General features: G+C 36.7%; 1 protein-coding gene across 1 annotated transcript in view; it reads left to right on the top strand.

Moving 5' to 3' along the window:
• The window catches only part of LOC107515095 (zinc finger protein 709-like), a 29,408-nt gene extending 12,325 nt beyond the window's left edge, over window positions 1-17,083 (top strand). Inside the window, exons 2-5 of the mRNA XM_016153529.2 lie at window positions 12,203-12,277; window positions 13,101-13,227; window positions 13,404-13,476; window positions 13,783-17,083. Coding sequence (XP_016009015.2) covers window positions 12,203-12,277; window positions 13,101-13,227; window positions 13,404-13,476; window positions 13,783-15,265 — 1,758 coding nt within the window. The 3' untranslated portion in view covers window positions 15,266-17,083. The remainder of the gene's footprint in view (window positions 1-12,202; window positions 12,278-13,100; window positions 13,228-13,403; window positions 13,477-13,782) is intronic.
• The last annotated feature ends 689 nt before the right edge of the window (window positions 17,084-17,772 follow it).

Raw genomic sequence — 17,772 nt, forward strand, 5'->3', positions numbered from 1 at the left:
TGTTTCTTATCTTACCAGAAGAGCATCTAGTTTTTCAACATTCAGTATGATGTTACAGACAAGTTTCATGTAGATGTTCTTTTTCAAGAATAGAAACTTCTCTTTATTCTTAGTTTGTTATAAATGGGTCTTGGATTTTATCAAACACTTTTTCATTTTCTCCTCTTATTCTTAATATAGTAGGCATATGTTGCATGTCCCCAGTGGATGCCTGATACCACAGCTAGTACTGAACTCTATGTATACTATGTTTTTTCCTATGTATACATAACTGGTAAATTTAATTTATAAATTAACACAGAGATTAACAACAATAACTAATATATAGAACAGTTACTATAATGTACTATCAAAGAAGTTATGCGAATGAGGTCTCACTCAAAATATCTTATACTGGGTTCACTCTTATGATGTGAGATGATATAGTGCCTAAGTGATGAGATGGAGTGAGGTGAGTGATGTAGGCATTGCGATGTAGTATTAGACTGCTATTGATCTTCTGATGTGATAAACGAAATGGCTACTAATGACTAATGGGTGGGAAGCATATACAGCATGAATATGCTGGACAAAGGGATGTTTCATGTCCTAGGCAGGACAGCAACAGCATGAGATTTCATCACAGTAAGAAGAGCACTATTTAAAATTTATGGATTGTTAATTTCTGGAATTGTCCATTTAATATTTTTGCACCATGGTTGACCATAGGTAACTGAAACTGTGGACAGTGAAACTGCAGATTAAGGGGAGACTACTGTATTAGTAATTTCTGTCTTCTTTCTTTACTCAGATTGACTAGACATTTATCAATTTTATTAAGTATTTCAAAAAACATTAGTTTTCATATTCTCTATTTCTTACATATGTATGCATCTAATTTTTTTGCCACTTTATTTTACTTGTCAAGGTATAATTGATATATAACATTATGTTAGTTTCAGGTATACAACATAATAATTCAGTATTTGTATATGTTGTGAAATATCACCACAGTAAGTCTAGTTACTAACGTCCATCATATAACATGGTTACAATTTTTTTCTTGTGATGAGAAATTTTAAGATGTACCGTCTTAGCAACTTGTAAATATATAATATTATTAACTAAAATTACCATGCTATATTTACATCCCCATGATTTATAACTAAATGTTTGTACCTTTTGACACCCTTTACCCATAACCACCACCTGTCGTCCCCCACCCTCCACCTCTGGCAAGCACCAAGGACTCAGGTTTTTGTTTTTGTTTTTAGATTCCGTACATAGATGAGATCATATGGTATTTGTTCTTCTCTGATTGATTTCACTTAGCATAATGCCCTCATTGTCCATCCATGTTGTCATAAATGGCAAGGTTTCCTTTTTTTATAGATGAATAATATTTCATTGTATGTATATACCACATTTTCTTTATCCTCTTATTCACTGACAGACACTTAGGTTGTTTCCATGTTTTGGCTGTTGTAAATAATGCTGCATTGATCTTTTCAAATAAGTGTTTTTGTTTCCTTAGATAACTACCCAGAAGTGGAATTGCTGGGCCATAGAATAGTTCTGATTAATTTTTCAAAGAACGTTCATACTATTTTTCATAGTGGCTGCACCAGTTTACATCCTACCAACATTGTGTTATCTCTCTTCTGTGCCTTCAGGGTGGTAGCCAGTTAAGAACTCTTTCTCCATCTGTACATTCTTTTGGGATCCTCTAGCATAAGCCCCACTGGCCACCAGCGCCAGATGATGTAGCAATGTCCCCAGGTGACAGCGGCAAAAATCGGGGCATCAGTCAATGATGCAAGTTCCTTCTGTAAGACACCAGAGAGCTACAGAGAGGCAGAGGGAGAGGGGACATTGCATCCACAGACCTCTGTCTTTGAAGAATTATTTCAGTAGGTGCCTAGATGTGTGTTAAAGTAGATGCCTGCCCCTCAGGCGGATGATTTAAGATAAGCAGGTAAGCCTCCTTCACAGAAAGTCTGGGTGCTTGTCAGTTGGCTGCCTCTATGCTGTGCCATGAGGTGGGTGAGTACACACACATACACCCTATAAGAACTGTTTCTCAGTTTGTTGTATGTAGCCTTGCTGGTCTCATGGATGCATGCTCCAGTAGCTTTCAAAGCTAGATGTTGTGGGGGCTCATCTTCAGTTGCAGGTCTTAAAAGTTGGTGTACCACATGCATGGAGTTCAGAACCTTGGCTTTTCAAGAAGTTTGGGATTTTGAGTTCCCTTTCAATTATGGGTTTCCACAACAGGGGTGGGGTTTATGGCAACTTTTGGTCTTAGCCTCTCTTACCTGCTTTGCTGTGGGTTTTCTCTCATTCACCAAGATGTAGGAGCTGCTCAACTAGTTTTGGGAGGGTTTTATTTCAAGGAAATTGTTCTGTTTGTAGCTGTAGATTTAGTGCATCTGTGGGGGGAATTGAGTTCAGGATCTTACATCACTATTTTAAACTGGACTGTTTCTTTTATTCTGCTTTGGGTTTAATTTGCTCTTTTTTATTGTTTTCTCAGAGAGATGCTTACATTATTGATAATCATCCTTTTTCTCTGTTTGCTCAGTGGTATGAATTTTCTTCTAGGCATTATTTTGCTGCATCAGACAACCTTTGATATGTCCTATTTTCATTTCATTTATAGTTGGTCCCTAACTTAAAAATTTTTAACTTTACAATGGTGTAAAAGTGAAACCCATATAATCATTGTGTTTTTTACTTTCACTACAGTAGTCACTAAATCACATAAGGTATTCAACACTTTGTTATGAAATAGGCTTTGTGTTAGGTTATTTTGCCTGATTGTAGGCTAATGTAAGTGTTCTGAGCACATTTAAAGTAGATTAGGCTAAGCTATGGTGTAACCTCATCATAAGTCAAGGAGCATCTGTAGTTCAAACAAACTAAGCTTGAATTCCTCTAGAGAATTTTTTGATCTTGTGTTATTTAAAAGTGTTTAATTTTTATGTCTTTAGGAGTTTTCTATCTATTTTCCTGTTATTTACTTCTAGGTTGATGATACTGTGGTCCCACAGAATGTGCTGTATGATTTCTGTTTTTTCACATTTGGTAAGGTGTGTTTTCTGTCTCAGAAGGTAGTTCATCTCAATAAATGTTCCATGTGAACTTCAAAAAAGTGTATTTTGTTAGTGGATGAAGTATCCTGTGGGTTTCAATTAAACCAGTTATTTAAATTTTTTAAATTTTATTGGGGTGACATTGGTTAATAAGGTTATATAAGTTTTAAGTATGCAGTTCTATAATATATCATCAGTACATTTCATTGTGTATTTGTACTCCTTTTACCACCTCACACCTTCTCCGGTAAAGCACTATATACTATTGTCTGTGTCTATGAGTTTTTTGTTTGTGTTGGTTGTTGCTGTCTGTTTTATATCTTCCATATGAGTGAAATCATGTACTTCTCGACTTTTTTAGTCTGACTTAATTTGCTTAGCTTGATACTCTCAAGATCCATCTATGTTGTCACAAATGGCAGTATTTCATCTTTTATGGCTGTGTACCACGTCTTTATCTAATCATCCACTGAAGGACATTTAAGTTGTTTCTATTTCTTGGCCACCATGAATAATGCTACAATGAACATACAGGTACATACATCTTTACCAATAAATGTTTTAAAATTTTTCAGGTAGTAACCCAGAAGTGGGATTACTAGGTTATATGGTAGCTCTATTCTTTATTTTTTGAGGAACCTCCATACTGTTCCATAGTGGCTGTACCAATTTTCAATCCCACCAACAGTCGAAGAGGGTTCCTTTTTCTCCACATCCTCTTCAACACTTGTTATTTTTTTTTCTTATTCATAATAGCTATGGTAGTCTTGAATTACCATTTTCCTTAGCTAGTGAAGTTGAGCATCTTTTCCTATATCAGTTGGCCAACTGTATGTTTTCTTAGGAAAAGTCTCTGCTCAGGTCTTCTGCCCATTTTTAATTCCATTGGTTTTGTTGTTGTTGAGTTGTATGAGCTCCTTATATATTTTGGGTATTAACTCCGTATCAGAGGTATTGTTTGCAAATATCTTCTCTATTCAGTTGGTTGTGTCTTTGTTGTTGTTGTTAAACAACTGATAATTTACTAAAAGGGCTGATTTAAGCATATGCAGTGGTGATTTTAACCTTGACTCCTGGCTCAACAATCTCAGTACTGTACGAGTCAGCGAGTCACTTGTGGATCCTCATCTGAAAATGACCCCAAGTCTTAAAACCTTCCCCACAAGGAGTTTTTCTTGCAGTGATGCCGAGTCTTGGTAGGCATCTGAACTGGTCCTTTCTCTTTGAGATTCTTGTCCTTTGCACTTCTGATCAAGTCAGCACACACCTTCTCCAAAAATTTTATGTTGACGCTGGTCAGAGTAATTCTAATTCGGTGAATCGCCACTTCTAGTTCCATAGGTTTCTTTCTAGTATCTTGACAAGCCATGGCTGTGGCATGGCTTCCTAACCGACTTGTTCCTCCATGAGAGCGAACAGCAGTGAGTCAGGAGCAACAGCAAGCAGAACAAAGCTCAGCTGCAGCTGCTACCACATCTTCCTCAAAGAGCACCTCTTCATCTTGTCGATGGTTTCTTTTCCTGTGCAGAAGTTTTTTACTTCGATACAGTCCCACCCATTTATTTTTGCTTGCTTCCCTTAATTTTGGGGTCAAGTTCATAAAATCCTAGGTCCATAAGTTTAGAACCTATGTTTTCTTCTATATACTTTATACCATGTTTTATATTTAGATCTTTGATTCATTTTAAATTAATTGTGTGCAGTGACAAATAGCAGTCTGGTTTCATTCTTTTGTATGTGGCTTTCCAGTTTTCCCAGTACCATTTATTAAAGAGGCTTTCGTTGTGTTTTTGGCTCTTTTGTCAAAAATTACTTGTCTCTATGTATGTGTGGGTTTATTTTTTTGGCTCTCAGTTCTGTTCCATTGGTCCTTTGTGTCTGTTTTTCTGCAAATAACCATGCCATTTTGGTTATTGTAGCTTTGTAGTCAGGGAGTGTGATGCCTCTGGTTTTGTTCTTTTTTTCTCAGGATTGCTTTGGATATCTGGGGTCTTTTGTGGTTCCATAAAACTTTGAAGGGTTTTTTTTGTTTGTTTTATTTCTTTGAAAAATGTCATTGGGATTTTGATGGAGATTGTGTTAAATTTGTATGTTGCTTTGGGTATTGTGGTCATTTTAAGTATGCAGATTCTTCCAATCCATGAATGTGGAATATCTTTCCATTTTTTGGCGTCTTCAGTTTCTTTCAACAATGTCTTAACAGTTTTCAGTGTATTGGTCCTTCACATTTTATAAGTTTACTCCGAGGTGTTTTTGTTGTTGTCCTTGCAATTGCAAATGAAATTCTGTTTTGCTGAAATTTTACTGTTAGTATATAGGAACACAAATGATTTTGTCTCCTGCAACTCAACTGTATTTGGTTATTGTTTTTAATAACTTTTTGCTGGAGTCTTTAGAGTTTTCTATATAGAAAATCATGTCATTTGCAAAATCTGACAGTTTTTCATTTTCACTTTCGATGTCTTTTTCTCTTGCTTGATTGCTCTGGCAGGAATTTCTAGTACTGTGTTGAATAATAGTGGTGACAGTGAGCATACTTGTCTTATTCTTGATCTTAGAGGAAAAGATTTTAGATTTTCACCATTGAGTATGATTTTAACCTTGAGTTTATCATATATGGCCTTTATTATGTTTAGGTATTTTCTTTCTACACTCATTTTATTGAAAGTTATCATTAATACATATTATATCTTGTAAAATGCTTTTTCTACATCTATTGATATGATGTGATTTTTATACTTTATTTTGTCAATTTACTGTCTCACATTGATTTGCACATGTTGAACCATCCTTGCACCCCTGGCTGGAATGAACCCCACTTGATCATGATTTATTATCCTTTTAATATATTGTTGTATTCAATATACTAGTTCTTTTTTTTTTAGGATATTGCTCTGAAATTGTGTGTGTGTGTGTGTGTGTGTGTGTGTGTGTGTGTGTGTGTGTGTGTTTTGTCCTTCCCAGGTACTGGTATCAGGGTAATGTTGGCCTCATAAAATGGGTTAGAAAGTATTGCCACCTCTTCAGTTTTTGGCAAGAGTTTGAGAAGGATGAATATTAAATCATCTTTGATTTGTAGAATTCACTAGTGAAGCCATCTGGTCCTGGACTTTTCTTTTTTGGGAGGTTATGATGATTGTTTCAATTCCCTTATGGTTGATTGGTCTGTTTAGATTTTCCAGTTCTTTATGATTCAGTCTAGGAAGGTAATCTAAGAACTTGGCCATTTCTTCTGAGTTATCAAGTTTGGTAGCGTATGGTTTTTCATAGTAGTCTTGTAAGATCCTTTATATTTCTAGGGTGTCTGTTGCAACTTTTCCTCTTTCATTTCTGATTTTTATTTTCTTTTTTCCTTTTTGTCCTTAGTGAGTCCAACCAAAGTTTGTCAATTTTATTAATCTTTTTAAAGAACCAGTTCTTTGTTTCATTATTTTTTTAATTGTCTTTTTGTTCTCTATTTCATTTAATTCTGCTCTAATTTTTATTACTATGCTCCTTTTGGACTATACATTTCATTCTTTTTCTATTTCTTTAAGGTGAACTATTTGGTTGTTTACTTGAGGTCTTCTCTGTTTCTTGAGGTAGGCCTGTAATGATACGAACTTCCCTCTTATTGCCATTTTTGCCGTACCCCTGAAATTTTGATGTCACTTCGTTATTCTCATTTGTCTCTTGTGTATCTTTCAATCCCTTTTTTTCCTTCTCGTTTGACCCAGTCATTATTTACTAGCATGTTTTTAAATCTCCGTACACTTGTGGTTTTTTCCACTTTCTTTTTGCAGATGATTTCCAATTGCAAACCATGTGTTTGCAATTGGAAAAATTTTACTTGGTAAAATTTGAATTTTCTTTAATTTGTCGAGACTAGTTTCGTGCCCCAAAACATGGTCTATTCGTGAGAATGTTTCATGTGCACTAGATAAGAATGTATAATCTGGTGTTCTGGGACTAAAAACTCTGTAAATGTCCATTTGATCTAATGTGTCATTTAAGGCCTATATTCTCTTATTTTTCTGTTTGGATGATCTGCGGCTGTCAGCGGGGTATTTCTATCTATCCCTTATTACTATAACCATGTTTTTGTCAGTTTCTCCCTTTATTTCTGTTAGCAACTGCTTTATTTATATTTTGGTGCTCCAGGGCTAGGTGCATATATATTAATAAGTGCTATGTCTTCTTCACGTATTGTCTTCATTATTATTATAAAATACCTGTCTTTGTCTCTCATTACCTTTTTCATCCTGAAATGTATTTTTTCAGATATAAGTGTGGTTACAGTCACTTTTCTCTGGACTCCATTTGCTTGGAGTATCAATTTGTACCCCTTTACAAATCTGTATTTGTCCTTGCATCTGAGATGTGTTTTCTACAGGCAGCAGATAGTTGGGTTTTGTTTTTGATGTTCCCACTTACTCTGTGCCTTTTAATTGTTTAGTTCAGTCCATTTACATTCAGAGTGACTATTGGTATATGAGGATTTCATATAGCCATTTTATCTTTTGTTTTCTGGTAGTTCTTTGTCTATTGTTTCTTTTTTCTTGGTTTTTGTTACTCGCGTTTTTCTGGTATTCTATGAATTTTCCTCTTTTTATGTTATCTGTCTCGATTCCGGATTGTGTATGCATGATTACAATTACGTGTATGTAAAAGAAAGCTTCACACAGACAATAGTCTTTTTTCTTTTGGTTGCATCTTTTTTCCATTCCCCTGTGCATATGCAGTCCTTTACTCCCTCCTTTTTTATGTTTTTGTTGTCACAAATTATTTTTATGCTTTTAGTTCATTTTCAACTTGGAGTAACTTTAATCTTTCTTTAAGTTTGTTGTTGTTTTCTTTAACCCTTACGTTATATTTAAGAATTAAATATCCTATTCTAAAAAAGTTAAAACTTCCTACTCTGTTACTGATAGTTTTGTATCCTTTTGTCTTTTTGTTTCAGGTAGAATAACTCCCTTCAGTATTTCCTGTAATGCAGCTTTTGTGTGGAAAATTCTCTCAGCTTCTGTATGTCTGGATCAGCTTTTATTTTTCCTTCATCTCTAAAGTATAACTTTGCTGGGTAAATTATTCTGGGCTGGTGATTTACCTTTTCAATGATTTGTGTATTTGATTCCACCGTCTTGTAGCTTGTAGGGTTTCTGCTTAAAAAATCCAATGGGATTTCCTTTATAGGTTACCGTTTTCTTTTCCGTAGCTGCCTTGAGAATTGGTTATCGTTGATTTTTGACAATTTGAATACAATGTGCATTGGAAGCCCTTTGGGATTGAGATAATTAGATATTCCGTTAGCTTCTTTGATTCGAGGATCTAGTGTTTTTCTCTATTTCTTTTTCCTCTCTTCTCCTTCTGCTATACCCATTATTTTTGTATTGGTTTTTCTGACGGAGTCAGATCTCATAGAGTTCTTTCATATATATTTTTTTCCTCTCAATTCTTTTTTTTCCCCCTACCTGAGGCATTTCGTGGTTTCTGTTTTCAATATCGCAGTTGTTCCCCAGCTCCCTATTATGCTCCAGATTTTTTTAATGAGTTCTTCAGTTGCAGTATTTCTGTTTAGTTCTTTATTATAGTTTCACTTTCTGAGTTTTCTTGCTACCTTTCTGAGTTTTCTTGTATCTGACTGAGTCTTTGGAGATCTGCACTTTTGAATTGTCACTTAAATCACATATTTCCAGGAGATTCAAGAAGCCACAAAAGGTAAAGGCTGTACATGCCTTCTCTAGTGACCCCACCAAAATTATAACAAATTACAGAGCAACCAATACACAGAATCATCAGAGGTCTGGCCAAACAGAAGCCCTACAACTAGGTCACCTCACCTCAAATAACAGGTCACCTCAAAATGGTAGGAGAAGCAGATATGTGAGAAATGGCCCAGTCCCACAACCGCGAGTGGCAGTCAAGAATCATGGGCGCTCTCTTGGTTATAGAGCCACCTCCCCTACCTGAGGAGTGAGGGGTCCCAGCCCAGGGCCCCAGCTCCAGAAAGAGAATTCCCCATAACCTTTGGCAGGGGAAACCAGCAGAGGTTGCGGCTGAGTGAAACGGAGACCTTTGTCTTAAAAGGCCCATGCCTGGCCTTACTCGCTGACAGACTCACTCATTCTGAGCTCCAGCACTGGGTAAGCTGCTTGAGGGGCACCAGGGACAACAGGGAGGTGATGAGCTGTCAGGCTTCGGGGCGAGGGCTGGAGAGACGGTTTGCTCCTGGACAGAGGTACAGGCAGAAGCCATTGTTCCTTCGTTGAGCCCTCACTGCTCCTATTCAGCAGACTTGGGCACCATCACCCTGGATAATGCAGGTCACTGCCCAGGGGATTCCCTGAGACGCGCCCCCTCCCAACTTGTGGGCCCACCCAAGCAGCTTCTAGTGATTTTATTCCATACAAACGGGCTGTCTTGGCTCCTGCTGCGAACTTTAATAAAATCTCTCAAAGGCTCACAAAACCCAAAAAGTAACATCTAGCCTCAGCATGCCCTGTACCTCCTGCTGAGCAACCTCAAACCCCACGCTAGTGGCAGCCAGCTTTTGTTTCAGACTTGACTCCTCAAAGCACCTATAAACCTAGTATGGGTGGCAGCCATATGTGGATTGCTTGGTGACTCTTAACCAGAGATGCACAGGCTGTGGCTGAGCTTGGCCTGCAGCTTGAACCTTTTCAGGTCTGTGCCAAGGGGCCCCACAGCACACCTACATAAATTCACGCTACTAAGACTGATAGACTTAGGAGCCCTACTTAATACACAGAAACAGACACAGGGAGGCAGCCAAAATGGAGAGAGAAAAAAATTTGTCCTACTTGAAAGAACAAAACAAAGCTTCAAAAAGTTCACCAAAATGGAGACAAACAATATACTAGATGCAGAGTTCAAAACACTGGTTATAAGAACATTCAAGGAACTTAGGGGAAGAGTAGATGAACTCAGAATTTTAACAAAGATAAAAAAACTTAAAATTGGAGATGGAAATTATAAAGGGGAACCAGTCAGAAATGACGAATACAATATATGAAATGAAGAGTATGTTAGAGGGAATCAACATAGTGGAGGAAGCGGAGGTCGAATCACCGATAGAGGATGGGGTAGCAAAGGATACCCAATCATAATGGCAACAAGAAAAAAAAATGAAGATAATATAAAGAGCCTATGGGATAACATCAGTTGTTACAATATTCACATCATAGGAGTACCGGAATGAGAAGAGCAAGAAATTGAAAACCTATTTGATAAAAGAATGATGGAAAACTGCCCTAACCTGGTGAAGGAAATAAACAATAAGCTCAGAGAGTCCCAAAAAAGATGAACCTAAAGAGGCTCACAACAAGACACATCATAATTAAAATGCCAAAGGTTAAATCAAAGAATCTTAAAAGCAGTAAGAGAAAAGCAGCTACCTACAAGGGAGCACCCATAAGATGGGTAGCTGATTTCTCAAAAGAAACTTTGCAGGCAAAAAGGGTTTAACACAAAATATTCAAAGTGATGAAAACCCTGGATATACGACCAAGATTACTTTAGCCAGCTATCATTTAGAATCAAAGGATAGATTAAGTGCTTCCCAAATAAGAAAAAGGTAAAGGAGTTCATCATCTCCAAGCCAGCATTACATGAAATGTTGGAGGGACTTCTTTTAAGAAGAAAAAATTTGATTAGAGAATGACAGTGACTGTATTTATATTAACAAGTACTTTAAATGAAAAAGAATTAAGTACTCCAGTCAATAGAGAGGGTGGCTGAATGGATAAGAAAACAAGACCCTCACATATGCTGCCTACAAGACACTCACTTCAGGTTAAAAGCACATAGACTAAATGGGATGGGAAAAGATATTGCACGATGGGCCTAGAGGATAGTGTGCTGAGTGGATAAGTCAGAGGAAGACAAATGCCAAATGATTGCACGTATATGTGGAATCTAAAAATAAACAAAAAATCATATATTTCCACTTTTGCAGGAGCAGATTTAGCTGACAGTCTCACTGACCTTCTATTAGGCATCTTCTTCACCGCCCCCTTGGTGAAGCTGACCTTCCTCTTGGGCATTGTGGCAGCAGGGCGGGCAAGTGCGGGTACCTGCAGGCCATGGGACTCTGAGAGCCTTTGTGAACCTGGGCTGTTTGGCAGCTGACCGCTTCTCCCCTTACTGTTTTGTGTTTTCTTAGCTTACTGGATCTGCAGTTTGTTGTCTGTTACTGTTAGGAAAATCTCAGCGGTTATTGCTTCCCTTACTTTTTTCTGTTCTCTTTCGCCCTTTTTTTTTCTATCAAGTATTCCCATTATGTGTATTTTACACCTGTCATTTTACAATGAGAATTATCCTAAAGTTCTTGGATATTGTGGGTTTTATTATTTTTTTTGTCTCTGCATTTGGTCCTGGTGAAATAGATTATTTTGAGAACAAGCTTTGTTAAGAGTAGACTGTTCTAGTCATATTTCAAAATAGCTTCTTTACTGTTTCTCCAGTTCTGGCTTTCATATGTTCGCAGTTCTTTGATAGATATAAGAAGGGTTATTCATTTTAAGTTTTTTTGCTTTTCTCTTGTGAGGTTTGGAACAGTGTCTTCTGAGTTCACTATATGACAGTCCATAAATAAACAAACAAACAAACAAACAAACAAACAAACAAATAGAACAAGTCTTTGACTCCATTTTTTGATGGCTGACTGCTGACAACTTGAAGCCTCATTTCTTCTCCTTCTTGTGCCACACCTCTGTGCAAGGTGATAAGGAAGCCTTTATGCTTTCTCCTTTAGGAGTGGCAGGAGATTGAATCCATGCAAGCTGCTGCCCTGTGAGTGAACTCATTTAGTCCACCCACAATCTCAAAAAAAAAAAAGTCTAAGTGGTTTTCCTTGCTCTTTCAAATCATTTTATGCCATGAGAAGGCTGTCTTACTCCCCAGAGACCTCATTTATGGAAGTAATAAATTCATCCTTTTGACAGTGTATAGTGGCTTCAATTTAGGGATGGAATGTTATGCTTCTGTGCACCATAGGGGAACTCAAAAATGAGAGAGGTTGGGAGGGCTGCCTCTAGAGTATCTGGTCAGGAAACATCCTCTTGAAATTAGAAAATGGAGGTTTTATGTTCTTTTGGAGGGAAGCACTGCAGAATTCTTTTTGTATTTTATAGTGGGCCGTCCATCAGACCATTGTGGACTTCAGTGAACTCCCTTGCAATATGCAGCTCCGATGTGTGTTCCTTCAGGTCAGCAAGGGCCAAGGTATATTGGTAGGGTTTGACAGAAGAGCTCTTCTGTTACCTTATCTCTGTAAGTGTGTCTCGTGTGTTAAAAACTGGTGAGAAGCACCTTTAAGGATTATATGTATAGGATTTTTGTTGGAGGTCTAAGTTATCATGCATTATTAGCATGTCATATTATGCTGAGTTGTCTGAAGAACTTTCTAGTCCCATTAAGTGGGACAGAGAGAATGGGAAGACTGAGTGTGATAAATATTACAGAAGTTAAAAGTACTACTTCTTTATGAGAAAACTTTCATTTACTCATCTGGATCTGGCTACTTCAAATGACCTAGGCCAATCTGGCAAGCTGATCCTTGTTATAAGTTGGCTTTCCACAGGTCACCTGGACTCTCATGTTTGATGACAGGAATAGAAGAAAAAGCTTCCTCTTTTTCACTTTGTTTTTATTCATTAAAACTTCATGTAGATTTGACCCTGTACATCATGGAGTGCTGAGTTAAATGGTAGGTAATGAGGATGTAATTAAAATAATGTTTGTGTTTATTTGTAGCATTTCTCTTGTTTCTCCAAAGTACTGTAGAGACTATTAGAGAGCAATAATATTTAAAGTGAGCATGGTAAAAATGAATAAATTCTTTGCATGTACTCATGTTGTGTTAAATTTATGAGGAAGTAAGTGTGCACAGAGTAAGCTTCTAATGACCAAGACATAAAATAAATGTTCGGAGACTGCAGAATCATATGTAACTTTCCTATAAATTATGTATTATTCTCCAGCACCGTCAGACTCATGCATCCTACTATACACATATTTGCAATGTTTTAGGACTCAGTGACCTTTGAGGATGTGGCTGTGAACTTCACCTCGGAGGAGTGGGCTTTACTGGATCCTTCACAGAAGAAACTCTATAGAGCTGTGATGCAGGAAACCTTCAGGAACCTGGCCTCAATAGGTAAGAATGACAATATTTCTTACTTTGAATTAGAAAACAAGTATCAATGTTGTTTCAAGATGCGGAATGTGGAAAAGGAATACATTAGTAAAATAAACTGCATGGTTGCAGCTATCATGGATCTAGAATCTAAGAATTTTTCCATGCTTTCTAATAATTTTGAATTATTTTTATAGGTCTGAATTTAGGGAAAAAATGGGAATATCATAACATTGAAGATAGGTACAAAACCCACGGGAGAAAACTAAGGTGAGTCACATGATAGCATCATTCCACATGAGAATTCCAGTCCATTGTGAATTTTTTAAAACAAGTAAAACAACCCCTTCTTTAAATGTACTTATCCTTAACCCCATATATTAATATTACTGTTTTCATGATACCTATTATCAAGTCTTCTTATGGAGCATTCAGTATATTCACTTTCAAACAATTCAGAAAGGACATAAAACCTTCACTTTTGTTGTAAAGTATTAAAAAGTAATTCAAATACACTGCTAGTAAACTTGAAACTAACAAAGAAATCATTGATAACATGTTTGTCATTTTTTACAGAAGTCACATGGTAGAAAAATGTCATGAAAACAAAGAAGGTAGTCAGTGTGGAGAACCCATCAGCCAGATTCCAGATCTTAATCTGAACAAGAAAACTTCTTCTGGAGCAAAACCCTGTAAATGTAGTATATGTGGAAAAGTTTTTGTGCGTCATTCATCCCTTAATAGGCACATCAGATCTCACACTGGACACAAACCATATGAATACCATGAATGTGAAGAGAAGCCATATAAATGTAAGGAATGCGGGAAAGCCTTTAGTTACCGAAAATCTGTTCACAGACATGAAAGGACTCACACTGGAGAGAAACCCTATGAATGTAAGGAATGTGGGAAAGCCTTCACATGGCTCACAACCTTTCGAAGACACATGATAGCTCATACTGGAGATGCTCCTTATAATTGTAAGGAATGTGGGAAAGCTTTTAGCTGTTCCACCTCATTTCGAGCGCATGAAAGAACTCACACTGGAGAGAAACCCTATGAATGTAAACAGTGTGGTAAATCCCTCAGATCTCCTCTAGGTTTACAAATACATGAAAGAAATCACACTGGAGAAAAACCCTATGAATGTAAGCAATGTGGTAAAGCCCTCAGTTGTCCTAGTTCCTTTCGAAGACATGAAAGGACTCACACTGCTGAGAAACAATTTGAATGTAAACAGTGTGAAAAAACCTTCAGTTCTCCTCTAGGTTTACGGATACATGAAAGAATTCACACTGGAGAGAAACCCTATGAATGTAAGGAATGTGGGAAAGCCTTCATTTCTCTCTCAAGCATTCGAACACACATGATAATGCATACAGGAGATGGACCTTATAAATGTAAGCAATGTGGGAAAGCATTCATTTGTCCCAGTTCTTTTCGATCACATGAAAGAACTCACACTGGAGAGAAGCCATACGAATGTAAACAGTGTGGTAAAACCTTCAGTTGGCCCAGTTCCTTTCGAATACATGAGAGAACTCACACTGGAGAGAAGCCTTATGAATGTATGGAATGTGGGAAAGCCTTTATTTATCGTACAACCTTTCAAGGACACATGAGAAAACACACTGGAGAGAAACCCTATAAATGTAAAGAATGTGGAAAAGCCTTCATTTCTCCCTCAAGTGTTCGAACACACATGATAATGCATACTGGAGATGGACGTTATAAATGTAAGGAATGTGGGAAAGCATTCAATTTTCCCAGTTCATTTCGAATACATGAAAGAACTCACACTGGAGAGAAGCCTTATAAATGTAAACAATGTGGTAGATCCTTCAGTTGTTATACATCATTTCGAACACATGAAAAAACTCATACAGGAGAGAAACCCTATGAATGTAAAGAATGTGGAAGAGCCTTCATTTATCGCACTACCTTTCGAGGACATGTGAGAATGCACACTGGCGAGAAACCATACAAATGTAAAGAATGTGGGAAAGCTTTCAGTCGCCACAATTCCTTTAGAAGGCATAAAAGATCTCATACTGAATAAAAGACCTCTTGACTGTAAGCAGTGTGGAAAAGACATAGTTGGCCTTCATCCTTGTATATGAAAACTCCCACTGGAATTCAATCTTATGAATAAAAATAAGAGAAAGCCTGATATAAATTCACCCATGTATAATGTTCCAGAAAACTATACCATGAATCATTATAAGTTACATATTGTCTTTATTAGTGCCTCATTCTTAAGGTGGATCTCTGGACTGTGTATATTAACCACTTCATTCCAAAAGTGAATACTGAGATAATGCTCTACACAATACTACAAAGATTAATAGGTCTTTTTCCTTAAATCAGTTAATAGTATTTTTCTCTTTCCATTTTGGAGCTTGTTCGATCTATAGGTAAATCATAATGTATTTCTAATATGCAGGTAGGTTTCATTTTTTATGTTTTGATTGTTTTGTAAGGAGCTTACGGATAAATGATATTTTGGTATTTGTTGGGATTTTCCTACAGGCCTCCTATGCCAGGTACTGGATGTCTTTTACCAATTACATATTCTGTCTTTCTTTTTTTTCTATGAGAAAAATCTTTTTTGTATTGGCCAGAAAATCCTTATCCCATTTTTTTTCTTTTTCAAATTTTTTTTTTTTTTTTTTTACTAATAATGCAGAGCTTATCATAGGGTATAGTCTCATATGAGTGACAGATGGCCCTTGAACAATGCAGAGATTAGGGGCTCTAACCTCCCACACAGTTGAAAGTCCAAATATAACTAGTCCGCCTTCCACATACCCAGATTTCCAACCCTGGAGTTAACTTTTGAACTATGTGGGATGATTGAACTGCTGTCAATTGAAAAAAAAAAAACAAAAACAAAAAAAACCAAAAACGTGAATAAGTGTACCTACCCACTTTGAATGCAGTGTTCAAGGGTCAACTGTATTTACATTTTTTTGCCTTTTATTATTGTTTCAGACTAGGATTTGAATAGTAGACTTTACATTAAGACAGACCTGCTATTAGACAATGAAACGGAGAATTCTCCTAAATTGTGTTTTGTCACCTGGGTAATGTGACACCTAGAATCTTTCATGGTTCCATGTTAGAAATTTACCTATAGCTTTGTGTGAGCTTTGAAATGCAGAGGTACAGGAGATAGTAGTCTAGTTTTGGAGCCACCACAGAAGGAGGGAGGCAGATGCACAGGAGTTTGGAAGACACCTGCTTTCCTGATTCCTTGTTCTGCCAATCAAAAGTATTCTCAAAACCACAATCAACTGCCCAACTTCCATTTACTCAGAGGTGTGGACTTCCATATGTATCTTCATAAATTTCACACCCAAGATCCATCATCGTTTGGACGTTACTCTGATCTTCCGTGTATCCACTAGGTAACTGAATTTGAATTTTAATGGAGTATCTTTTGATGCGTGGACTTATATCTTTTCTACATTGTATTCATATAAGTTCTGATTTATGTAGTAAACACTTTGCTCTGATAATACTGCTTGTGACCATGTTTTCCTGATTCCACTGTGACGGCTGTAGTGGTGCTGTCCACAAGAACCGTGTTGGAGTTCGTTCATCTGCTGCACTGTGTAGTGATTTCTCTATCCCACTCTGTGTGAGAATAAGCACCTTTCTCATTAAGCAGATTATGGATGTTTCCCATTGCTCACAGCTGTACATAATTCTGCAGTACGTTTTCAATCGTGTGTTTGTGATTAAAAACAATGTATTTTTGCCAAACAAAATTTTCTGTAGCTCTTAGAAATATTAACTTTTATATAATTTGTATGTAACAGTTATTGTGACTTTTATTTCCTGAGCACATATATTAAAATATCCTATTATAACTCTGGATTTTTAGACCAATTTATAATTTTATCAAGTTAATAGTTTTACATACTCAATATTACCATGTGTATACACATTTAGTTATTTTTATTCTCAAGTAAATTGTATTTTTAAAATTATGTAGTTTTTCTCTTGAAACTAATTTCTCATTTATTCCTTTTGTCAGCACTATCTTGCCAAAACCCACAAGATCACACCAGCAGTCAACATGAGTGGTGTATATTGTAGTATTAAGAATGACTACAACAGAGAGGAGGGAAAAAATAAATAGGAAAGAGAAAGACTGCAAATCCTAAATGACTAGGATTGGCCAGTAAGAGGGTACCCAAAATGGCATAATTTGGGCTTTGACAAGTGATTTAATTGCTATTCAAGGAAGCAAGATGTTTCTAGATGTATGCTTTGAGGAAGTGACCTAAATTCTATCATTGGTTATCATAACTTGTTTTCTAGAAAGCAAAAACAGTGTAGTAGAGCTAAATTAGTAAGAAGCTTCAGTAGGTCATATCATTAAGGGTAGAATTTTGGTCATTTTTATGATTTGGAATTGTCTCTTACCAGTTTTAAAGATATGGTTACAAAATACCTTTATTTTTGTCTTGATCTATCATGATCACTGAATACCTTTGTCTGATGGTAGAAATGTTTGACATTTTTCTCATCAACACAATAAGGGAATGCAAGGCCAGCCCC

The sequence above is a fragment of the Rousettus aegyptiacus genome, unplaced genomic scaffold (assembly GCF_014176215.1).
Source record: "Rousettus aegyptiacus isolate mRouAeg1 unplaced genomic scaffold, mRouAeg1.p scaffold_m13_p_16, whole genome shotgun sequence".
Classification (NCBI taxonomy): domain Eukaryota; kingdom Metazoa; phylum Chordata; class Mammalia; order Chiroptera; family Pteropodidae; genus Rousettus; species Rousettus aegyptiacus.